The following is a 21,722-nucleotide window of genomic DNA, read 5'->3' on the forward strand; positions in this document are numbered from 1 at the left end:
TGCGCATGTCAAAAAGTTACAATTTTATTCTGTCCTTTTCCATTTTCAGTTACGTCATTCATAGAAATAACTTTCGTCTTCCAAAAATCCTTTGGCTACTTGGCTATCATATAATTGTAGGCTAAAATCGACAGGCTTTCTTTTTGCTACCAGTGGTCTACAGTTAGAGTAGTTCTTTTTAGGAAATAAATTCAAAATTTCAAGATTTGAAAATGAAGAGTGGGGATGTATTAAGTGCACCTATACAAGTAGAGAATTGAATTTCAGAACAATATAATTATCTTAAATGACACTGGCCTATTATAAATTTCCATCAAATATTTAATTAACTGTTAAAATAACACTTCAAAATTCATAGTCAATTTACATTTTCAAAAGCTTTTTAAATTTTGCTGAATCTGCTCGTACCCTCAACGAGTCTCTTGTTCTTGAGGGATGAAAGTCAAATGTTTTGTCTTTTATAATGGCTGCCCAGTTCTTCTCACCATGTTTTTGTATCCCTTTTAAAAGCTCCTCATCTTCCTCTTGTGAAAATTTGATGTTTCTAGAAGATTTTCTTGTCTCTTTAATAGCAGTTTCCTTTTTCACCTCTACACTTTCAGTTATTCTTCGTTTGTCGTAACTCTTAGAGTTTTGAGGACGTTTTGGTGTAGATGATACAGTTGACCTTACGACTTCCATTTGTACGTCTCTTGACTCGTTTAGATTTTGATTTGTGAGAGGTGAAGTCGAACACATTGATTGCACACGTTGCATGATGTTGTTCACTTCAGTGCACTGAGCCTCAATATTACTTGGTTCGAATGCGTCATCGTCTGAATCTACTATCATTGGAATGTGATTATTTGTTGAGGTTGAAGAAGCTGAACTAGCAACTGCGTCTTGAATTGGTTGTGATTCAATTGTATTTCTTGACATGGCAGCTAAATCTCTCAGCACGCCTGAACATGCTTCTTGGTGATCCTTTCGTGTAGTACCAAGCATTTTCTCCATGCATTGACGACCTTGCGTGGCGACTATTCTCGATTGTTTCTTTTTGTAGTGAACCTTTGCAACATCAGAGCTATGTTTTTGATCCTCTGATATTATCTCCTGTTCGGATCGAGATAATCTATCCGCACTTGTTGTTTCAACTATTTGTCGATATCTTGTTGGATGGATATACTTTCCTATGGCTTGATGTACAATTAAAGTCATTGCAGTTGTTAAAGATTGATATTGATTGCCTGTTGTCGATACTAACAGATAGTCACAACTTGGTTTCATAAGAGGTCTAACAAAGTCTGTGTATGTGTCCAAGACAGTAAATACTTCTTCAGTTAAGATGAGAGTATCAAAAGATATTTACCTGTCGTTTTGAACTCCCTCTGGTCAATGAAACCATCAGCCTGCTTTGCTTTTTCGATCATTGTTAGAGTCAAGTATTGAAATGTCATTGGTCTACTGCACTTTACACGTAAAAATAAAAAGGTTGTGATGAAACGAGTACAGAATGTAAGCTCTTGTTTATTGGGTAATGGTTGTTGTACTTTGCACTTATTAACGATTTCTTTGAATTTGAAGATATGATAAGGAATGACTCCCTCCATTTCTTCTAAAGTGGCCCAGCTGTCTCGACCAATGAGCGTTTCTAGGTCAAAGTTTCTCGTGCCGTCAAGGCGTTTCTTCTTTCTCAGATTTTCCTTTGCTCTCCTCAAATAAACTTCTGTGATTGTAAAACATCTCAATTTATTATCATTGATTCCAAATGATTTTCTATAATCCATTAAATCAGAAATAGCTTTAACATAATTAAGTGCCCCTGAAGAAGATAGTTTCCATTGTTCGTCTAAAACAGTCAAAAATGTCAATATTATTGTTGTAGACCCTAAACAACAATCAATCAGTTCGTAAGTTAAGGGTGTTTGAGATTCGTTATCCCCAGTACTGCTCATCAAAAACTTCAAAGCTCGTTTAGCGACTTGTTTAGCTTCTCTGTCATTTTTACCTCCACCGCAGGTAGTGGTCAACCACCTATAAAACGATTTTCCGATCCCTTCATCGATTGAATAGTAAGGTTTGGAACTTGTAGAGGCTTTCTTTTGGACAATAGGCTGGTTAAGTTCGACTTCTTCCCTTTTAATTTCTGGCTGGTCATCAAAATAGTAATACCAAGGGTGCTTGTTATCTATGTGTTTTCTTAAACCTCTTTTGCTTTCAAAGTCTGAATGTAAGCATAATTTAGCTGGACACGTAAATTTACCTTTATCATTTTCATTGAACGATAACTTTCGTTTTCCATTGGCTGATCCATTGACAGAATGCCAGTCGACGAAGAGCACCCTCCGGCGGGCCATATTGGCCTTCTTTGATCAGTGAGTGTTCAAACTGTGTCATTTATACTGTTTGAAAACAGTAAACATATCCTAAACAGGGGGTCCTATTGTCATGAATGTCATATTGTTCTTTGTTTTCTTAGGGAAAATTGATAGGTGATTGGATTGTTACTTGCAAGGGGGTTTCATATTTCGATGAACGAGTCAAATCTTATCATCGATTGTCCATGTCTCATGTGTATTGTTCATATTATGTCCTTTTTCTTGAGATGTAATTATCAGTTGACTAAATATTCCCATGGGAATTGTTAATTTTTTATTCTTTTTTGAGATGTTCATCGTTCAAATTTACTCAAATATATAATATGAAAATATCTACGATCTGAAGGTAATGATAATATATTTAATGTCTTATAATATCATCATATCATTTATTAAAAATAATATGATTTAAATATTATAACGATTTACTTATTTTATCATAACATACAATCGTATCATATTATTTAATATCATATATGATATTTATGATAGGATTTGAATAAGATGATAATGTATTCATTGTTTTAAATGATATCATAAACTTATAATAATAATATGGTCAAAATATTATGATTGTTTTATCATAACCTATTAAAATCAATATATAGTATAATATTTATGATAGTTTGGCATAACATGATAATATAATCATAATATTATATTTATATCTATCATATTATCATGAATATATCATAATATGGTTAATAAGGTATCTATACTATACTACCATATTATAATATATCATAAATGTGACGACCTTCTTTGGTCATTTGACAGGTTCAGATTCTTCTTATCAATTATGAGAAAGTGAACAATAATCAGCACTATTATGACAAAGATTAATTGTTCCCTTGAAAACTGATTTTACTGTTCTTAGTGATCAGAGAACATTTTTTTCGTTTGCTTGAATGATTAAATGAGCATCTATATTGTTCCCATATCACAAGGGAATAGAATATTCCTCCAATGAATGGAACAAATTATTCTTCGCGGTATATTGAAATTGTTCCTTCATATAAAGGAACAAATAATTCCCCGCGGTATATCGAAATTGTTCCGTTAAATGAAGGAATAAATAATTTCCCGCGGTATATTAAATTTGTTCCATTATATCAAAGAACAAATAATTCCCTGCAGTTTATTAAAATTGTTCTTTCATATAATGGAACATCTTTGAGTCCACAAGAAAAGAACAAAAAAGGGTCATTGTTGTGACCCGATTTTTTCTATTCAAACAAAACGATTTATTCTCTGCAAAGAGAACAAAAGGGAATAAAATGGAATTCTCAAGAGTAGAGTTTCTTAGAATGTTCCATAAGGAACAAAAAAGAGACTTAATTGATGTTCCTTCACTGTACATCGCAGCGCAACATTAAATGTATCAATTTGGGAATCGTTCTCTATAGAAAAATCCCTAAAAACCGAAAAAAGAATAGCGCTTTTGTTAGTAATCCTTTCAAGAGTGATAAAAATCCTTTGTTATAACAATTGCTAGTTGTTACATAACTTGGGATTTTGTCTAACAAGATGGTATAAAATCAACTACATTAAGGTAGGTAAGAATTTATTCTCAACTTCAGTTGAGTTAGAATCTGAGAATGTGTGTGTGTCTGTGTGTGAATGTCCCAAAACTTTGGGGCAGCCTGGAGTCTTCAAAAATTGTTCAATTTGGCTGAAATTTGGCACACTTGTTCCTTGGGTAAATATCTAGGGGTGTTTTTTAAATTTTTGAAAATTTTGATTTTTGGGACCTGGGGACGAGTTTTTCGCCAAAACGAGGCTAAAACTTTGGGGGCAGCCTGGAGACTTCAAAAATTGTTCGATTTGGCTGAAATTTTGCACACTTGTTCCTTGGGTGAATATCTGGGGGTGCTTTTTTCATTTTTCAAAAATTTTGATTTTTGGGCCTGGGGACCAGTTTTTTGCCAAAACGAGGCTAAAGCTTTGGAGCAGCCTACAGGCCTCCAAAATGGTCGGATTTGGTTGAAATTTGGCACACTTGTTCATTTGGTGAATATCTGGGGGTCTACAATTGGGCCTATGAATAATTTGAAGCCACTGAAGTTGAGCCCAGTGCGTTGCGCACGTTCGACTATTTTCTTATTTTTATCTTCTTGTTTTAAGAATAAAATATCTAGATTTAAGAATGAAGAATATTATATCTAGATTTAAGAAAACAATGTGTTTATGAAAACTGTTTATGAGAAAATAAAACCAAACAAACAAAAGAAGTACATAGTACTGATAAACTCAAACGTTGTCCTAGAAATACATTCTTTCCTTTTATAAGCATAATACTGAGCATACTACCCAAGCTGGAATGTTAAAACTTAAAAATTTTAGTGCGAAAAAATCTAAGCAATTTTTTAAGGGAAATTTGTAAAAAAACTGTATGCAGCGGGATACAAAATCAAAACAAATGTCACAATGTCAAAACAAAGAAAAGAAGAGTGTAACATAGTTTCCTCCAGGGTTGGTTCCCTCCCCCTTTTGAGTTCCCTCCACCAGGAGTTTCCCCCCCTTTTTGAGACTTTTTTGCTAAATTTTCTGAAATTTTGCTAAAAGGCGTATTATTCTTTAGAAAGTAGTCTATCCCCTTGTAACTTCACCAAAAATACAATATAAGATATTAAAGTATTAAATTTACTGCAAATCAAGGCTTTTTTGACATGAATTCGTGAAAACCTCAACAAATTGCACATTATTTTCTATACTCTCATTCCTAAATCCTAGTCCTCCTAGGAAAATTTCTTTGCCCCTTTTCAGAATCTCGCCCCTGGTTTTTTTTTACCTTTCGCTAATAGACGGGTGGTGGGGACATTGAATTGGCTATAATGATTAAAAAAAAAGTCTTTCTTGCCAATTCTGTCCAATTTGAATTGGGTGTAGGCTTTCATGAACCTATCTAATGCGTTTTTGATGTTGGGATTCACCTTAGAATCCCGGAAGAATGTATAGGAAAGCATTGAAAAACCCAATTGTAGTGGTTTCGGATATTCGGATAAATAATAATATCCAAACATTGATATTATTCCAAGTTCTAACCGGTTTGACACGTCGGCCGGAATGGTACAAAGTATTCTGCCGTGACTAAAGATTTGAGTGGTATCATATTATAGTACAAGCTTGTTTTTCATTGAAATCCATACCTTTTTCATCAGACGGTGGAAGTATTTTCTTCGTTACTCCATACAATGACAAATTTTCAATTTCTTTTTTAAGACGAACAATGATTTCATCTAACTGTAAATGGCTGCCCAAACGCCTTCCTACTTCATCAATAACCTGTAAAAATAAATAATGTCAACAAGGCTGGGAAAAAAGTACCCTCTCTATAGTCTGTTCACTTTCATTTGGATACGTTAATAATTTTTATCACAGACGTTTAAGTACACCCTTTTTTATTTATAAGAATAGTGTAATTTAGCTCAGGGTTAACCATTGTTAAGAGATTTCCAAAATCTAAGATGAAATATTCATAAGACGTATTCTTATTCTCTCAGGCTTCACCTTTATGCAAACATGAAATAATGACCCTTTTGACTTTATCTATACCTTAAAGTTTCAATTAGGTGGAACAAAAACCCAGATATTTTTGTTACCAGTTTCTAACTCCAATAAAAGCAAAAGATGATCATGGATTTTTATGTGGGGGATATGTAGCACACTTCAATTGGACGACATTTATCCAAAGGACTGACTTACGTGCTTATAGTCACCAAAACATTGATATCTTGACAATATCAGGTCTCTTCATTCTTTGTTTGGTTTCTTTTTCATGTTGATTTAGGAGATCCAATTTTGTCTGGTTTGAAATTCCTGGTCTAATAGATCTTTAATTGTATTGTAATTTGGTTGGGGTTTTGACGATTGTTGAACAATATTGGCGTACAATTTTTGCTGCATTGCTAATAAGCAAGATAAAATAATCCTGATATTCCAACGCCCTATTAGTAGAGGCCACTATGTCGCGAAAAAGCTTCCCGTGTGCAGTAGCTTGTGCAAAGGGATTTTATGATTGATTATTATTCCTTGAATGTAGAGCCATCAGTTCCTGGTTTCTTGTAAAACATCAGATTTTTCTTTATTTTTGGTTTTTGTAGACTTTAGTAGACTTTTTCTTTATATTACAGTCTCATGATCTGGGACAAAACCATGTGCAGAATTAGATGAAAATGAGGTTGATGGTGTCTCATTGCACTGTCTTTATTTGGAAGGGACTCATATACCTTCACTTTGAGTTTTTTTGAACTTGGTTCAATCTGTTCCGACCTTCTGCATTTGGGTCTAGATTTGAGTTTTTGGCAGAGTCGGGAAAACCAAGGACCCAATTCATTGTCCTCCACGAACCTGTTCAACCCTGAACCCTTTTGAGCCGTTAACATAAAAGTTTTTGCCTTGCCAGTTCCGATATTTGCGTCCAAAAGGCTAGATATGCAGCTTTAAGCTTTCTTTGACTTTTTAAATCTCGTGGTGATGAATCATAGTTCGGACCCCCCCCCCCTTTCTTAAGGGGGGTGGGTGACACCTTCCAAAACACTCTCAGTTTAAAGGTCTTTATTAAGACCTTTTGGGTGTATCAGGTAACGATCCGTTATCGCAGAACGTTTTGGGTCTTATTCTAAATCAGACCTTAAGGTCTTGATTTTAATAAGACCTTTATCGCGCCCAATAGAGACTATTCTAGATCCCGAAAGAGACTTCAAGGGTTCTGATTCTATCATACCTAAAAGGTCTTATTTTAAACGAGACCTTTCGAAAAAAGTCCGTTGCAGAACGTTTGGGGTCTTGTTCTAAATCAGACCTTTATCGCGCCCAATAGAGACTATTCTAGATCCCGAAAGAGACTTCAAGGGTTCTGATTCTATCATACCTAAAAGGTCTTATTTTAAACGAGACCTTTCGAAAAAAGTCCGTTATCGCAGAACGTTTGGGGTCTTGTTCAAAATTAGACCATATTAGTGCCTAAAAGAAACTATATTTAGTACTCGTTTTTGAAAGTCTGTGATTTTCCAAGGCCTAAATTGCCGAAACAAAACCTAACAATAATTAAGAGAAGAAGAGAATAAAAATACATTCAAGAATTTCAATCTAAAAGATATATTATACCCATTAGGATTTCTAGATATTTTTCTAACAAATATCCATTATATTATGTATATAATAGTTCTTTGATATCGAAACGTACAAGAGATGTATTGTACGTGTCAAGTTTGTTCATGACAATGATGATGATTCACGTCAAAGTCTAGCCGTTTATGTAAGTACGACTGTAAACCAGATTGCCAAACATAGGTCCAAGAGTTGAAAATTGAATAGACGTTTGTTGGTGACGGTGACACGAAACTTTAACGAACTGGATAGTTACGTGCTAAAAAATTCAAGAGAAGTGAGATAAAGATCACAAAACTGGTTTTTAGGCCTGTATTACTTCATCGAAATGTCATTTAGAAAATTTGAAAAACTTGACCTAAAAAGGTCTTGTTTCAAACCAGTGAGCCTTTAGAAGTCTTGAAGGAGGCCTTTTGGCGACCTTTTACAGTGCGCAAAATTGAGACCTTTAGAGGTCTCCATATAGCCCCCAACTTGGGTAACTCAAATCTCCTAAGTGAAAGTTTTACGAAGTGCAATGTTTGCCACTTGGAAAGACAGTTTTGAAGAATTTAAAACAACAATACTGAAGTGTATACCTTATTCGTATTAATTGTATTTTGCGATTCTTATTTTTGCGAATCATGGTAATCTGAAAAAGATTGCGATACTCATTTTTGCAAATGATGAAAAAAGAAGATTTCTCATATACACATTTTTTTTATATAAGCAACTAAGTTGCTAAGAGCTCAGCCCTGAAATTGGCCAATTTCTTTTGCTATCTTCTGAAGTAAAGTCTTTTTAGAAAATCTGATAATTGCAAACGATAGCCTTTGACCCAATTAGCAAAAATATGGTATAATATCAGGGGTGGTCAAACCAAATTTTTCAGAAATTGACCTAGAAAGCAACCTCAGGGCTGAGCCTGAAAATCGAGTTGCTTATAAAGAAAATGTGTAAAACCGGATCCAGAGCCCTGCGAATGCTTGTTTTTGAAAAGTTTGACGGAATTAATTCTTGCGAATCGGAGCCAAATTCGCAAAAAAATTTAACCTCTGTCCGTTCGTTCGTTACCAGCTTTTCTCGAGATTGGCTCATTAGTTTTTTTCTCATTTTTCGCACAAAGATAGGTAGCCTTAAACCCCTCGAATGTGACGAAGCCCGAATTTCGAGAAAAAAATTTTTTGGGCTAATTTGGGCAAAAAATGGCTTAAAAATGAGTTTTTTTGAGTTTTCCTGGAGAAGGTATCATTAAAATTTTCTAATTTTTTGCATGAGACTAGTTTATTTTAAAAATGAAAATCCATTTAAAGTATTGTCATGTCGTCCTTAGTGGCAAAAAGCATACTTTTGAAGCTTAAAAATACATCTGAAAACGTTTTTGAATAACTTGAAAACACTGAAAGTTTTTAGAGGTAATCCTGGTCGAAAGGTTTAGTTCTATCTTTCAAAAAGAAGTGTAATGGAAGAATTCGAGCCTCTATCTGAACTTACTTAAATTTCATGATCAGATAGGAGTTTCTCAGACGAAGAAAAAGGAGAATGCAGAATGAACTTGAGACTAGTAAAGTTCCCTGAGATAAAGTTTCTCTTACAATCACCATGCTAAATAAAGTATCCTTGTGATTTACAAGGCGAAATTTAACTGAAAATCCCAAGAAAATGAGTCCTATTTATACAAAATCATAGTCCTAAACCTAAATAAATGTATTTGACATTAAAAGTGCAATTATGCAAAAAATGTGTCATCTTTTATTGACACCTACTTGTCAAAAATGTCATCATGCTCAAGGTGTGAAAATACTTAGGGGTTGAATTGTGTTTCATATTGATGCTATATAGGCTATATAAAAGTTGGGAAAGTCAAAAAATACAAAGTACAAAAAGTGCAAAATATAGCCCCCCCCTAATACGAATAGGGTTAAGGAATCTTTGCAAAATTTTATCCGTATACTATATTTTCAAAGGTTAAACCTAGACGATGTTAAACCCTGATTCCTGTATACTAATTGTGAAATACAATGAAAATAAAAAGTAATTATTATAAAACGTAATTTTGACACTTGATCAGGATCAATTAAAAAATGATACTTTCCGACTGAAAACGAAATGAAATTTAAATATCAAACAAATATTATTTTCGTTACTGTTTTTTTCCATTCATATCCATTAATTTCCATTTGATATCGAAATGTGGATATTGTTTGTCTTTTCTATCCTTTCTTTAATTATTTATTATATGATAGGATAGCAAGATTGTGTTGCAATGCCACAATGGTTGTTTTGATTTCGTGAGACTTTCATATATCCACCGTCACCCCAGCCAGTTCCCCAACTGTAAAAAAAGATGGGAAAAATTTTAAACCTTTTTTTGATAAGCGAACTCAATTTAAAATCAATGTCTCTTAAATGTATCCGATGCAAAATTCTGAAAATGATAGTTGACTCATCACACAAATTACAAAAGAATTTGGGTATGCAGAGAAATGTTGCAAATTATTTTGTTTTAAATGCTGAGTGCGCAAAAGAAAAATCGGACTACCATATTATATTTCAGAACCTTTTGCCTTTCAAGCATAAAAATTTAGGGAAAAAATCCAGAAGGTAAGTCTCTAAGAATAGGATGCCGTCAGCACTTTTTGATTGGATAAATGTTGATGTTGTGCCTTACAAATATAATCGTCGAAACTAACCTATTTTTGATAATCCAATAATCAGAACCACCTTCACTACCAAAGCCGACAGCAATTACTGCGTGATTGATTGAATTTTGATTACAGTTCGGTTCATAATAAACTCCGCTCGAATAAAATTGGAATGATAGATGACCAGCATCAATGCAAACTGAAATTGGGCCATGGTCATTTAAAGCAGCGACTTGTTTGGTTTCATTCGCAAAGGGAATATCTTCATAACCTGATATTGTGACTTTAGCTTTGGAATGATCATATCTGCAATTATTGTCCTGAAAAATAAAAAGAGTATTAGAAAAGAATATCATAATCATAATTAAAACCGTGAGTTGTTGTAATTCCGTCAGTCATTCACAGAGATTGGAAATACAGTAAGACCTCTAATTAACGGACACTCTAAAAGGCGGACACCTCTGATTAGCGGATAATTTCATTTTCCCCGGCCGTTTCCTAGTCAAATCCTCATAAAAAAGTTTCTAAAAGGCGGACACTCAATTAGCGGACAAATTTTTCGCATGAAATGGCCAAAACCCCTATTTTAGCTCTCCAATTAGCGGACATTGAATATCAAACGGGTCACAGACGTCCAAAATCGAAAAAAGATTTTTTAGATATTTTTATTTCAAGTACTTATTAGTCTTATTATTCAAATTATTTCTACAAATTTCCAGTTTTCCCTTGACCCATTCAACGAATTGTATTTTCAATTTTGGTGTTATATTTCTAGATTTTCTTTTATTTGTTAAAAACTAAATTGTTGCGTTTTAATAACCTTTCTCTTGTTCTTCTATGGCCTAGTGTCTGCAGATAAGTACTTTAGACCCCAATTTTGTATTTTCGACACCCTGGGATGGCCTAATTTCAAACTTGGAGCTCCGAGATCAAAAGTTTCTAAAAGGCGGACAATTCTAATTAGCGGACACTATCCCCTTTCCCCGATGGTGTCCGCTAATTAGAGGTTCCACTGTAAAACACACTTCCCATATTGTAACTCATTTGAGAACCAATTGCCTAATTACCATAGCAACGTTTTCAGAACGAGGCAGTGTAGTAATTCATGAAAAAAGTTGGTATTGAAATTTGAAAGTTACTTACAATAGCTTCATACGGATATTGATATCCCGATTCAAGTCCATCAGTTTTTTCTTTGACATAATCATATGCCCATTGAACAACACCGCCATTACATCCACTATTTTCTGTTGAACAGTCAACTAGTTGCTGTTCACTTAATGGAATTAATGGACCGTGTTTGATAGCATAATGAGATTCAATCGTCCCAGTCTGTTTATAAGAAGAAATTTACCTTTTTAAAAGAACTAATTTTCTTGGGAACTAATTTTCGTTTTCCAAAAAAAAAAATCGAAAAATTGTATTTTGTGGGACCTAATTTACGTGATTCACTTGATTCTGAATTTTTAGCGGGAATTAAATTCCGCGTTCTAGCTAAATTTAATTACCCAAGAAAAATTTTCGTTTTTTATTCATTGATTACCTTCTGAAAATCACGTTTCAGAAGAAAAAAGCCTGAAATTATTTGCTTTGAAATCTGTTATCGATTTTCTCTTATGGCACTTTTTCAATTAGGGTGGTGGACCCCCATAATGCTGGTCAAATTTACATTTTATCTCATTTTTTGTGCTTTGCAAATAAATCTAAAATGTTTGTTCTGAAGACAATTCATGCATCTTAAGATTCTTTCCCAAATGTTTTTTTTCTCGAAATAACACTTTTAAGTATCATTTCTTGCGAATTAAAATGACGTCACAAAGTGAATTATATTTTTAGCGCCCCTCAGAATGCTGGTCGATGTTTTTTCGATTTCTAAAAATCTACTTTAGATAGTTTTCTTAGATTTTTAGGGTCCACTAAAAGATAAATTTCAAAGGTTTTAAACATAGAATTATTGACTATTTTGGTTACCTTTTGTTGATCAAAATTTTTCCGTCCAATTAAGATTTAATGACACTTCGAAATATTTGATAATATTGTTGTATTCTGAGCCTAATGCATCACTAAATTAAGATATATTAGAAGTTTTTCGTTTGTGTCTCAATTGAGATTCCGTCAATTTCTATTTTCTCATTTTTTGTCAAATTTGGTTAAATCACCCTTTTTTGGTTTAAAAGGGCTGTATTTCTTGATACGTTTGAGTATAGGACTTGTTGTAATACATTTTTTTGCTCAGAATTTCTAGCTCTATCAGATGGTATCAATTGTTTCCGTTTGTTTTGACTTTGCAAAGTCGACCTTTTTAAAATGGCCCTTTACAGTTTTGCCTATGACGCCACTTTTTGGCCCATAAACATTTTTCCACTATCTAACTCGCATTCCCCCTCTCCCAAAAGTTACAAAATACATTATTCTTTAAAATAGAAAATAAATTTCTCACTCCATAAATTTTGTGGTCATATCACGGATTCTAAGAATTGGTGGGCCTCTAAACTATTTTACGTCAATTTTTTAAATCTTTTGACCCCCAGAATGCTGGTGTCAATTCATCGGCTCTGTGCAAAATACCACAATACGAATTTGTTTCGAATTATTTTCTCGGAATTCCTTTTATAAATACGCAACTTCCTATACCCTATTTTAAGGACTTATCTACAATGTAACTGTAATTTCCTAAAAATATCGTTTCTCAAAGTCCTCAAAACTGCAAAATTAAGGTGCAAAAGAATACAAAATTTGACCGAATCTGCTTTAATTTAAAAAAAAATGTAGTATTTTAAAAACTCAATCAATCAAAAGCCTTCTAAAACTTGCTTGCGACTTGTAATCAATTATCTGAGAGAATGATCTAGACCTGCATTCTGGGGGTCACCACTGTATTTTGCGGGAATCAATTTTTGCGGCTTCGAGCTCGTAAATTTTTAAGCGGGTTCATTTTTGCGGATTTGGAAAAAAAAACGCGAAAAAACGTGAAAATTAGTTCCCGCGAAAATTATTTCCTTTAGTTTATAAGGTATATATTTTCCATGTAAAAATATTGAGACATTGGTATGGAATATATTTAAGAATATTATGGTGTTTTCCGAACTGACTTTCCGAACTAAACGATTGCACATCCCTATATTCTTCACTTGCCTATATACCCTAGGGTTTTCGCCCAAGAAGCACTAACTTCAAAAACTTCCTAAAAATGAAGGTTTTCTAGTTCCCCTTGTGCACTTTGTCTCGTCCTAGCGCCCCAAATCTTTGAACCTGCTCTCACATGTAAACATAAAATGACCTGAGAACAAAACAGATAACGATTTTGAAATTGCATTCTTTCACCCTTTGGAACCTAAAATATTAATTTCATACCGTAGAAAACGCCCAACAGCTTCCACAGCTGCCTTGATCTTTAACGGGGGTAACTTTTCCTTCGTCTCTCCAGTCTTTTTCTACTGTTGTAGTTGACCTGCGTTTTCTTTGAGGTTTACGTTGCTTGATGTTACGTGGTCGAACATAGGATTGCAGCTTGGAATTCAAGTAGAATTTCCTATATAAAACCAAGAAATAAAATTAAAGTACGGTAAACACTTCCTGAAAGAGAACGTAGTGATTACCTTATCCAGGGTGACCACTGATAATGGAAAAAACTTGAAAATACTTGAATATATGCTGTAATAAAAATTTGGTACTTATTGATTATTCTGGAAATTTGGAAAAAGTGGGTCTTTTTTCAGTATACACTTGGAAATGGTGTAAAAATACTTAAATACTAAAATTTTTAGATTTCTATTCTTCATACTCAAGTTTTCCAGGGCTCTATGCTGATATGAGGCAATCCAGAGATCTCAATTTTCAAAAACTCGGACCCAACCATGGTGGGACCTCTGATAACGACTTAGAGTTATAGTTTGAAGCAATATTGAACAGGGGGCAGAGCTTAATGGGCTGTGAAAAAGGGTGGAGATTAAAGATTCACTCACTCTTTTATGAATCGGTTGTAACTTTATATTGTACTAATGGAAGTTTTGGCCAATCAAAAGAGGGTAAAATTGAATTATTCTTTTGGTTAGATCCAACCATGGTGGGTCTTCCAATCCTTGGTTTCAGAAAAATGAAAAGCATTGGGTATAAGTAGATTATTTTTGGGACATACTCTATCCCAAAATCTTAAGAATTTTTATCAATAGGAAACGCTTCTGGAAAAGCCCTGGAATTTGAATTAGTTCTGAGTGGTCATCCTGACTTGAGGAAGGCCGGTTTTAGCAGGGGTTACAGGGAGGTGACTAGAATTTTATCTGACCAATAATTTTGTTCGACTAAAATCCGACTAAAATTTTCTCCGACTTAGCTTTTACCGAAAAGGTATCAACAGATGTAGCAGAACTGAAAACTTTGGCCTGTGCAGCTCTCATTATTTAATAAGTCATAATTTTCATAAATTTGAATCTCAACAAAGTCAAACCTGTATTCTTCATTTGTCAAATCACCAAATTTGTTCATCTTCAATTTCATTTTATTGTTCCCAGGCTCTTTATCTTGTTTTCGATTGAAATTCACAGCATATTTTGCATTTTGTTTCCAAATTTGAAATCGTTTTTTTTCCTCTTTTTCATCTTTATATTTCTTCTCAAATTTTTGAGCCCAATTTTTCCAAGCTTTATCAGGGATTCTTAATTTGTAAGCTGCTGCTGGCGGATTTGCTGATTCAGCATCTTTGAAAAACCCACCTATACATCCAATCAAAATAGATACCCATACCAATTTGAAAAAGATAGCTTCCATAATTTTTCCTTGAGTAAGTTTCTTTGTACTGTGTGTGTCTTCCCAAGTCTTCTTGTTTTAGGCTTGGTGAAACTGTTTGATTATCTTACTGAACCAACTTTCCTTTTATACAGATGAAGAAATCAATTTTTAAAGGCTCTGCGGGGAAGTGTTCACAAAAGCCATTTCAACTTATGTCGTATAGCATTTTAAACGCACGCCCTTTTTGAACTGTCTGTCCATATTTGGTATACATTTTTAGGACAATGTTTTGGTCCAAAAAACAGTTAAAAACAGTTCTTATTGATCTAGACTTAAAAGTTCAATCATGTCTGGCGGAAACTCCCTTGGGGTCACATGGAAACACATTTTTCAGTTGGTCAGATAATTTGTTCTTTTGTTTATATAGCTCAATATAGCCACCAACTATAAACTTCTGTGGTGGACACTGCGATCTCGTTTCGGAAGTTCAAAATGCTTTTTTCACATATTTCCCCCTTCTCGGGGCCTTCTCTAATGGGCAGGTCTAAGGTCTAAAACGCCTAATACCTACTACTTAATACTTACTACCTGTACCTAATACTTAATATTTACTGTACTCTTAGGTTCCAATAAACGGGGGGGGGGGTTCGAATAAACGGGGGGGAGTTGGAAAATTTTTAGATTTTGATAAACGGGGGGGGGGGGGCTAATTGCCGGGGGGTTGGGAAATTGTACTTCTGAAACCCAAAAATAAGGTAAAAATAGGCTAAAATCAGGCTATTTAGAGCAAAATAGGGGGCCTTCTCTTTGACAGCTGAAAATATTCTTAGAGATTAATAAACGGGGGGTTGGGGGGGTCCTAATAAGGTCCGGAGGGGTTGGAAAATTTTCGAAAAATTAATAAGCGGGGGGGGGGGCCGTTTATTTGGAACCTAAGAGTATATACCTCTAAAATGCTCGAAAATACCTTTGAAATAATCAGCATGCCCAATTCGACCTAATTTAAAAATTTCGTGTTAAAAAAATTTCAACTTTTTGTCTTATAGTTTTGAAGACATGGAAATATTTTCTCCCTTTTTTTCTCTTCACTTTATTTTCCCGCGCTTTTTCTATAAAGTTTACAGACTACACAGATTTTGTCGAGACACACTTTTTCGTAGGAAAAAAATATTTCGTTTGCTCATTCATATTAACATTATTTATAAGAATCAGTTGATCTGAAAATTTAAAATAAGTGAGTATCCCTGTTTCATTGGAGCAGGTAACTGAAGTAGATGCAGTGGCGTGGTGGCAGGGGGGCCAGGCCCCCCCCCAGCAGAGCCGTTTTGAGAAGGGGCACCCAAAAATAAGGGATGCCAAGAAGGATTTTTCAGGCACCCATATCGAAAGATTGACAAATGAAAAAACAAAAATGGCGCCCCTCATCACCTCAAAAATTTTCTGGCTCGCTTCGCTTGCACTCCCTTTTTTGTGTTCATAATCAGCGTATAGAGAGGGGCGCCAAAAAACAAAAAATCTTTAAAAAGGGCGCGCCATATTTGCCTTGGCCACCTCAGAGAAATTTTCCCACCACGCCACTGGAGTAGATGGCCGAGAATATTTTGACATGACTTGGTTTTATTACAAACCTGATTACAAATGACCCATTCGAGTCAGAATATTGACAGGGTCATTTAATATGACTTTTTTAAACTTTATTATAGTAAGAATTATCAATGTGCTGAATAAGATGCTTTGAATTTTCACTAAATTTCTAGTAGAAAATGCTAAAAGAGAGATTTTTGATGGTGCCAATTGAACTTTTGCCTATTATTATTGATATAGTGACATTATTTGACAAAAATATTATTATAGTTATTGAATATAAATCCCTACGAACCAATCTCAAGAAGTATTATGACACTACTTTAATGGGATAAACTTTCACGGGATTAAATTTCGCGGTTAGGCCTGTCCGCGAAATTCAAAAATTTCGCGGGTGGCACTATTGGGTGGCAATATTTTCACGATTTTTGTGACTTTCACTGTCAAATCATACATGTTGGTTGTTGAAATACAGCAAAATGAGTGCCGGGTATGTGCGAGCCATAAGGATACCTTTTCTCATTCCTCAAAAGTCTCTCAAAGGGGTACAAATTCAAAAGTTAGTCTCTGAAAGTGTGTGGTGTCAGAGGAACAGGAGTCAGGGAAATAAGCCGTGTTTGGAACAACACTGTTCAGTGTATTGATGTATTGATTGAGTGCGTATGTGTTCAAACTGAAATATAAAATTTGAACAAAAACTAAGTCTAATGAAAAATGAAAACAAAATGGCTGACAAAGTACATGAACTAAGTCTTATGAAAAAATGAAAACAAATGGCTGACAAAGTACAAGAACTAAGTATCAAAGGAAGTGAATGTAAATGCTAAGTATAATTGAGAACTAGGAAAATGATTGAGTATTAGAAAAATATGTAATGAAAACTTAACTTAAAAGCCACTGTAGAACAAAAGCAAAAGAAAGGAAAAACTCACCAGCTAGCCTGAGATAAGAAGCTGTAAGCAGGCAGCAGTACACAGGGTGTGTGTTGATTAACACCAAGTGTATGTAGAATGAAAATGATTGTTCAGTAACTTGAAAAATGTATTGACTTGACATGTCTTGACTCCTTGAATGTCTCTGTTGAAGTGAAGTGCAAATATAGATTTGTCATTTGAATGGGACTTAGCCCGGTTGGGCTCTTGCCATGATTGATTGGTTCCTATAAAAAATACAAAAAGCTGAAAGGGAAAAAGAGGTTAGGGTTAGACAGAAAGAGAATAATATACCTTTTATTGGTTGTAGAGTTTTTTTTTTTGGTACTTACGTGTCAGCGATGGTGTTTCTGCTTGTGGTTTCTGGAAGTTAGCTTGTAGTTGTTAAGAAATTAAATTTGCAAATAGTTTATGTTTTTGATTGTTTAGTTTATGACAGGTGTATGTGCGTGTAACATGATTCTTTATTTGGTGTTTTTATTGGTTTGTGATGATGTGATGTGGGGTTTCGTACAGGTCAAAATTTGGAAAGTAATACTAGTAAGAATGATGGTTGATGATGTTATTTGGGTTAGTTTGGGCTGACGTAAACCATTTTTTTGATAGTGCGTGTTTCCTGTCATAAACTTTTGTTACTTTACTTTTGCCTGTGTTCTTGGATCGTTAGTGCGTTCGAAGTTGTCTTTTTTAGTAGAGTTCTTAAACAGTTGTTTTGGCATACTTCAATTTTGTTTTTGTTTCTTAAATATAACTTTAGTAATGCTGGGCTTCCATACTCTAGGAGGCTTCTGCCCATGGATAAATAGATTTTGCGTTTTGTTGAGATGGTGATATTTTTTTGAGTTTATTGAGTTTGTGTAGGATGTGGCGGCTTCCTTGAGCTTTGTTGATGGATTTGTCTATAGGTGAATTAAATGTTAACTGAGTGTCAAAAGTGAGTCCTGGAAAATACATTTCTTTTACTTGTTCTATGTTTTGGTTTTTTATTTTGTATTTTCTGTTGTAGTTCACTGGACTTTTCGTGAATGACATTGATTTGGTTTTTTTATATTGATTTTTAGTTTCCATTTATCACACCATTTTATGATTTCGGTTAGATGTTTTTGTAATTTTATGTTTTGGTTGTAATTGTTATTTGACGTGCGTGCGTATAATGCTAGATCGTCAGCAAATTGTGAGAGTATGGTTTTGAATTCTGTTGGTATGTCACTTGCAAATAAAATAAATAACAACGGACTGAGGCAACTGCCTTGTGGTAGGCCCTCCTTTGGGTAGAAGAAGTTTGATTTTTCTTTTTCAATCTGTATGTAGATGTTTCTATTATGTAAAAAACTGTTTATAATGTTTAGATCTTTTTTAGGTATTCTCATTAAGTGGAGTTTGTAGAGTAAGCCTTTTTTCCAGATTTTATCAAAACATTTTTCAAAGTCAATAAAAATTGCGTCTATACCACTTTTTCTGTTAAATCATATAAGCCATTTTATCTAGTCTATCGGATGTTCACTATCGTGTCTATTGAAAAGGCTTGTATCAGGCAGACCTAAGAAGGTCTTGTTTCAAACGAGTGATTGAGACCTTTAGAAGTGTTGAATAAGACCGTTTCCAAGAACAGACCATGAAGGTCTTATTTCGAAAATACAAAGGAGACCTTTTTGGTGTATAGAACAAGACCTTGCTTGAATGGAAACCTTGCAAGGTCTCAATCGGCCACACAAGAGTTTCAATTCAGACCTTTCATGATATACCAACATCTAAGTAAAAATTAGACCGGAATAGATATAATAATATATATATAGAATATAGAATAAAATATCTAGATTTAAGAATGAAGAATATTATATCTACATTTAAGAAAAGAATGTGTTTATGAAAACTGTTTAGGAAAAAATAAAACCAAACAAACAAAAGAAGGACATAGTACTGATAGACTCAAACGTTGTCCTAGAAATACATTCTTTCCTTTTATAATAGTCCGGGAGCCAAACCTGAAAAATGGCATTTTGCTTAACCCAAGATTCTACAGGATAAACTATATATTTTTGTAATCCTCAACTATCCTAGTTAAAGAAATGGTCGGTCCCCAAAGCCAATTCCTGGTCAATTTTTCACAATGGGCCCGAGTTTAGGGGGTACTTTTTACCCTTTGTAAGGATTTGTTAAGGAAAACATCTTTCCATGTATGATATAATTTGCTATATCTCATGAATAAATTGACCAATTGCTTTGAAACTTTGCCAAAAGTTTCAAGATAGATTGGTGATCATCATTGGCAAAAGATTTTTTGGAAGAATTATTTCGGGGGGTTTACCTGGGGGAAAATAGGGAAAATTTGGGTATTTTCACTGAATTTTGACACTTTATAAGACTGGGACCTACCAAAACAACTTTTAATGAAGCACAAACTTTGTGTTATGATAAAATTTGATGCGATACACCCGAAAAATTTCTTGTCAACTGTATTTAGTATCATTTTCGACGCTTCAGGGGGTAAAAATGCCCATTTTATTGAATCTTTACATAATTTGAGCAATTTTCACTGCTTATCTCGTCTAAAATATCTTCGAAAATAGTTTCAACTTGATCTTGTATAATATACACTAGAAAATTACAATGCTGACTTGAAACTATCACATTCAGAGTGCAACTGAACAAACCAGGGGGTAAAATTGCCAATTTTAGACGATTTTTATCGTTTTTATTGATTTTTGTGCCCATTTGACCCATAGAACAGTATTAAGGTGTACAAAGTTTGATTTCTAACTACTGGAAACATTGATATTTTTGGTAGACAATGGAGGAAAGCACTTTGTAGTTTTCATTGTCTGTCATCAGGCATACAGGTGGTAAATCAGGGGTAAATATGCCATTTCTAGTTCGCAGTCGCCTGAGTTTGGATGTTTTTCTTGAGAGGGTTCCTCAAAAAACTAAATTTTTAGGATGGAAACCAGCTCTAGCAAACTTTTAAATTACCATTTTATTATTTCTTAGTCCTTTTGATGACAGCTGCACAACATTTCGATGCTTTTAACTGAAGTTATGGCTGCATAGTTACAGTAATTAAAAAGTTAAACTTAATGTAACTTTGATAGCTTTTGCTCTGAAATTCTTGTGTTGCTTCTCAGGACCTCCCGACAAGATCCCTACTAGCAGTGTTTTAAGTACAATTATTATCTGGAGTCTGGTACTTGATAAATAATTGCTAGACGGCGTAGAAATGAAACTGATATTTTGTAGGTCGTTAAGACGATACAGCCTGCCTGACGAAGAAAGCCAAATCATCTTCGATGAAAGTAGAGCTTGATGTCCTCTATAAGGTCATGGCTTAACTTCTCTTTTTTTCGGCCATTTTACTTTCCTTTTTAACAGTAGCTTGCCTCAAAATAAGAGGTTCTAATTAAAAACTGCCAGTAGTGAGCGTTTCGTAAAGTAAAAGCTGATAAAATTATGCTAAATCACTGTAACTATGCAGCCATAACTTCAGTTAAAAGCATCGAAATGTTGTGTAGTTGTCTTTTAAAAAAGGACTAAGAAATGGTTGAATGGTAATTTAAAGTTTGTTAAAGCTGGTTTCCATCCTAAAAATTTAGGTTTTTGAGGAAACTTCTCAAAAGAAAAACATCCAAACTAACATGGGCACAAAAATCAATAAAAACGATAAAAATCGTCTAAAATTGGCAATTTTACCCCCTGGTTTGTCCAGTTGCACTCTGAATGTGATAGTTTCAAGTCAGTATTGTAATTTTCTAGTGTATATTACACAATGATCAAGTTAAAACTATTTTCTAAGATATTTTAGGCGAGATAAGCAGTGAAAATTGCTCAAATTATGTAAAAATTCAATAAAATGGGCATTTTTACCCCCTGAAGCGTCGAAAATGATACTAAATACAGTTGACAAGAAATTTTTCGGGTGTATCGCATCAAATTTCATCATAACACAAAGTTTATGCCTCATTAAAAGTTGTTTTGGTAGGTCCCAGTCTTATAAAGTGTAAAAATTCAGTGAAAATACCCAAAATTTCCCTATTTTCCCCCAGGTAAACCCCCCAAAATAATTCTTCCCAAAAATCTTTTGCCAATGATGATCACCAATCTATCTTGAAACTTTTGGCAAAGTTTCAAAGCAATTGGTCATTTTATTCATGAGATATAGCAAATTATATCATACATGGAAAGATGTTTTCCTTAACAAATCCTTACAAAGGGTAAAAAGTACCCCCTAAACTCGGGCCCATTGTGAAAAATTGACCAGGAATTGGCTTTGGGGACCGACCATTTCTTTAACTAGGATAGTTGAGGATTACAAAAATATATAGTTTATCCTGTAGAATCTTGGGTTAAGCAAAAGTGCTTATTTAAGGAGATATAGGATTTGGCTCCTGGAC

At 34.2% G+C, this 21,722-nt stretch overlaps 2 protein-coding genes across 3 annotated transcripts; both read right to left on the bottom strand.

The window, feature by feature from the left end:
* Window positions 1–261: 261 nt before the first annotated feature.
* LOC136811995 (uncharacterized) lies at window positions 262–2,280 on the bottom strand. 2 transcript variants are annotated; one of them, XM_067068601.1, is made up of 3 exons: window positions 2,243–2,280; window positions 1,349–1,755; window positions 262–1,175 (listed from the first exon to the last, which is right to left on the bottom strand). In XM_067068601.1, the coding sequence occupies exons 2-3, from the start codon at window positions 1,587–1,589 to the stop codon at window positions 364–366; spliced, it is 1,053 nt and encodes a 350-aa protein (XP_066924702.1). In that variant the 5' UTR covers window positions 1,590–1,755; window positions 2,243–2,280; the 3' UTR covers window positions 262–363. The 2 variants fall into 2 exon arrangements, with proteins under 2 accessions (XP_066924702.1, XP_066924701.1); XM_067068600.1 differs by lacking the exon at window positions 2,243–2,280 and having other exon boundaries at window positions 1,349–1,769.
* A 7,157-nt stretch (window positions 2,281–9,437) lies between these two features.
* LOC136811997 (digestive cysteine proteinase 2-like) lies at window positions 9,438–15,137 on the bottom strand. The gene is made up of 5 exons (XM_067068602.1): window positions 14,541–15,137; window positions 13,448–13,625; window positions 11,237–11,425; window positions 10,142–10,413; window positions 9,438–9,783 (listed from the first exon to the last, which is right to left on the bottom strand). The coding sequence occupies exons 1-5, from the start codon at window positions 14,858–14,860 to the stop codon at window positions 9,684–9,686; spliced, it is 1,059 nt and encodes a 352-aa protein (XP_066924703.1). The 5' UTR covers window positions 14,861–15,137; the 3' UTR covers window positions 9,438–9,683.
* Window positions 15,138–21,722: the final 6,585 nt, after the last annotated feature.

This window comes from Clytia hemisphaerica, unplaced genomic scaffold (assembly GCF_902728285.1).
Source record: "Clytia hemisphaerica strain Z4C2 unplaced genomic scaffold, Clytia hemisphaerica genome assembly, whole genome shotgun sequence".
Lineage (NCBI taxonomy): Eukaryota > Metazoa > Cnidaria > Hydrozoa > Leptothecata > Clytiidae > Clytia > Clytia hemisphaerica.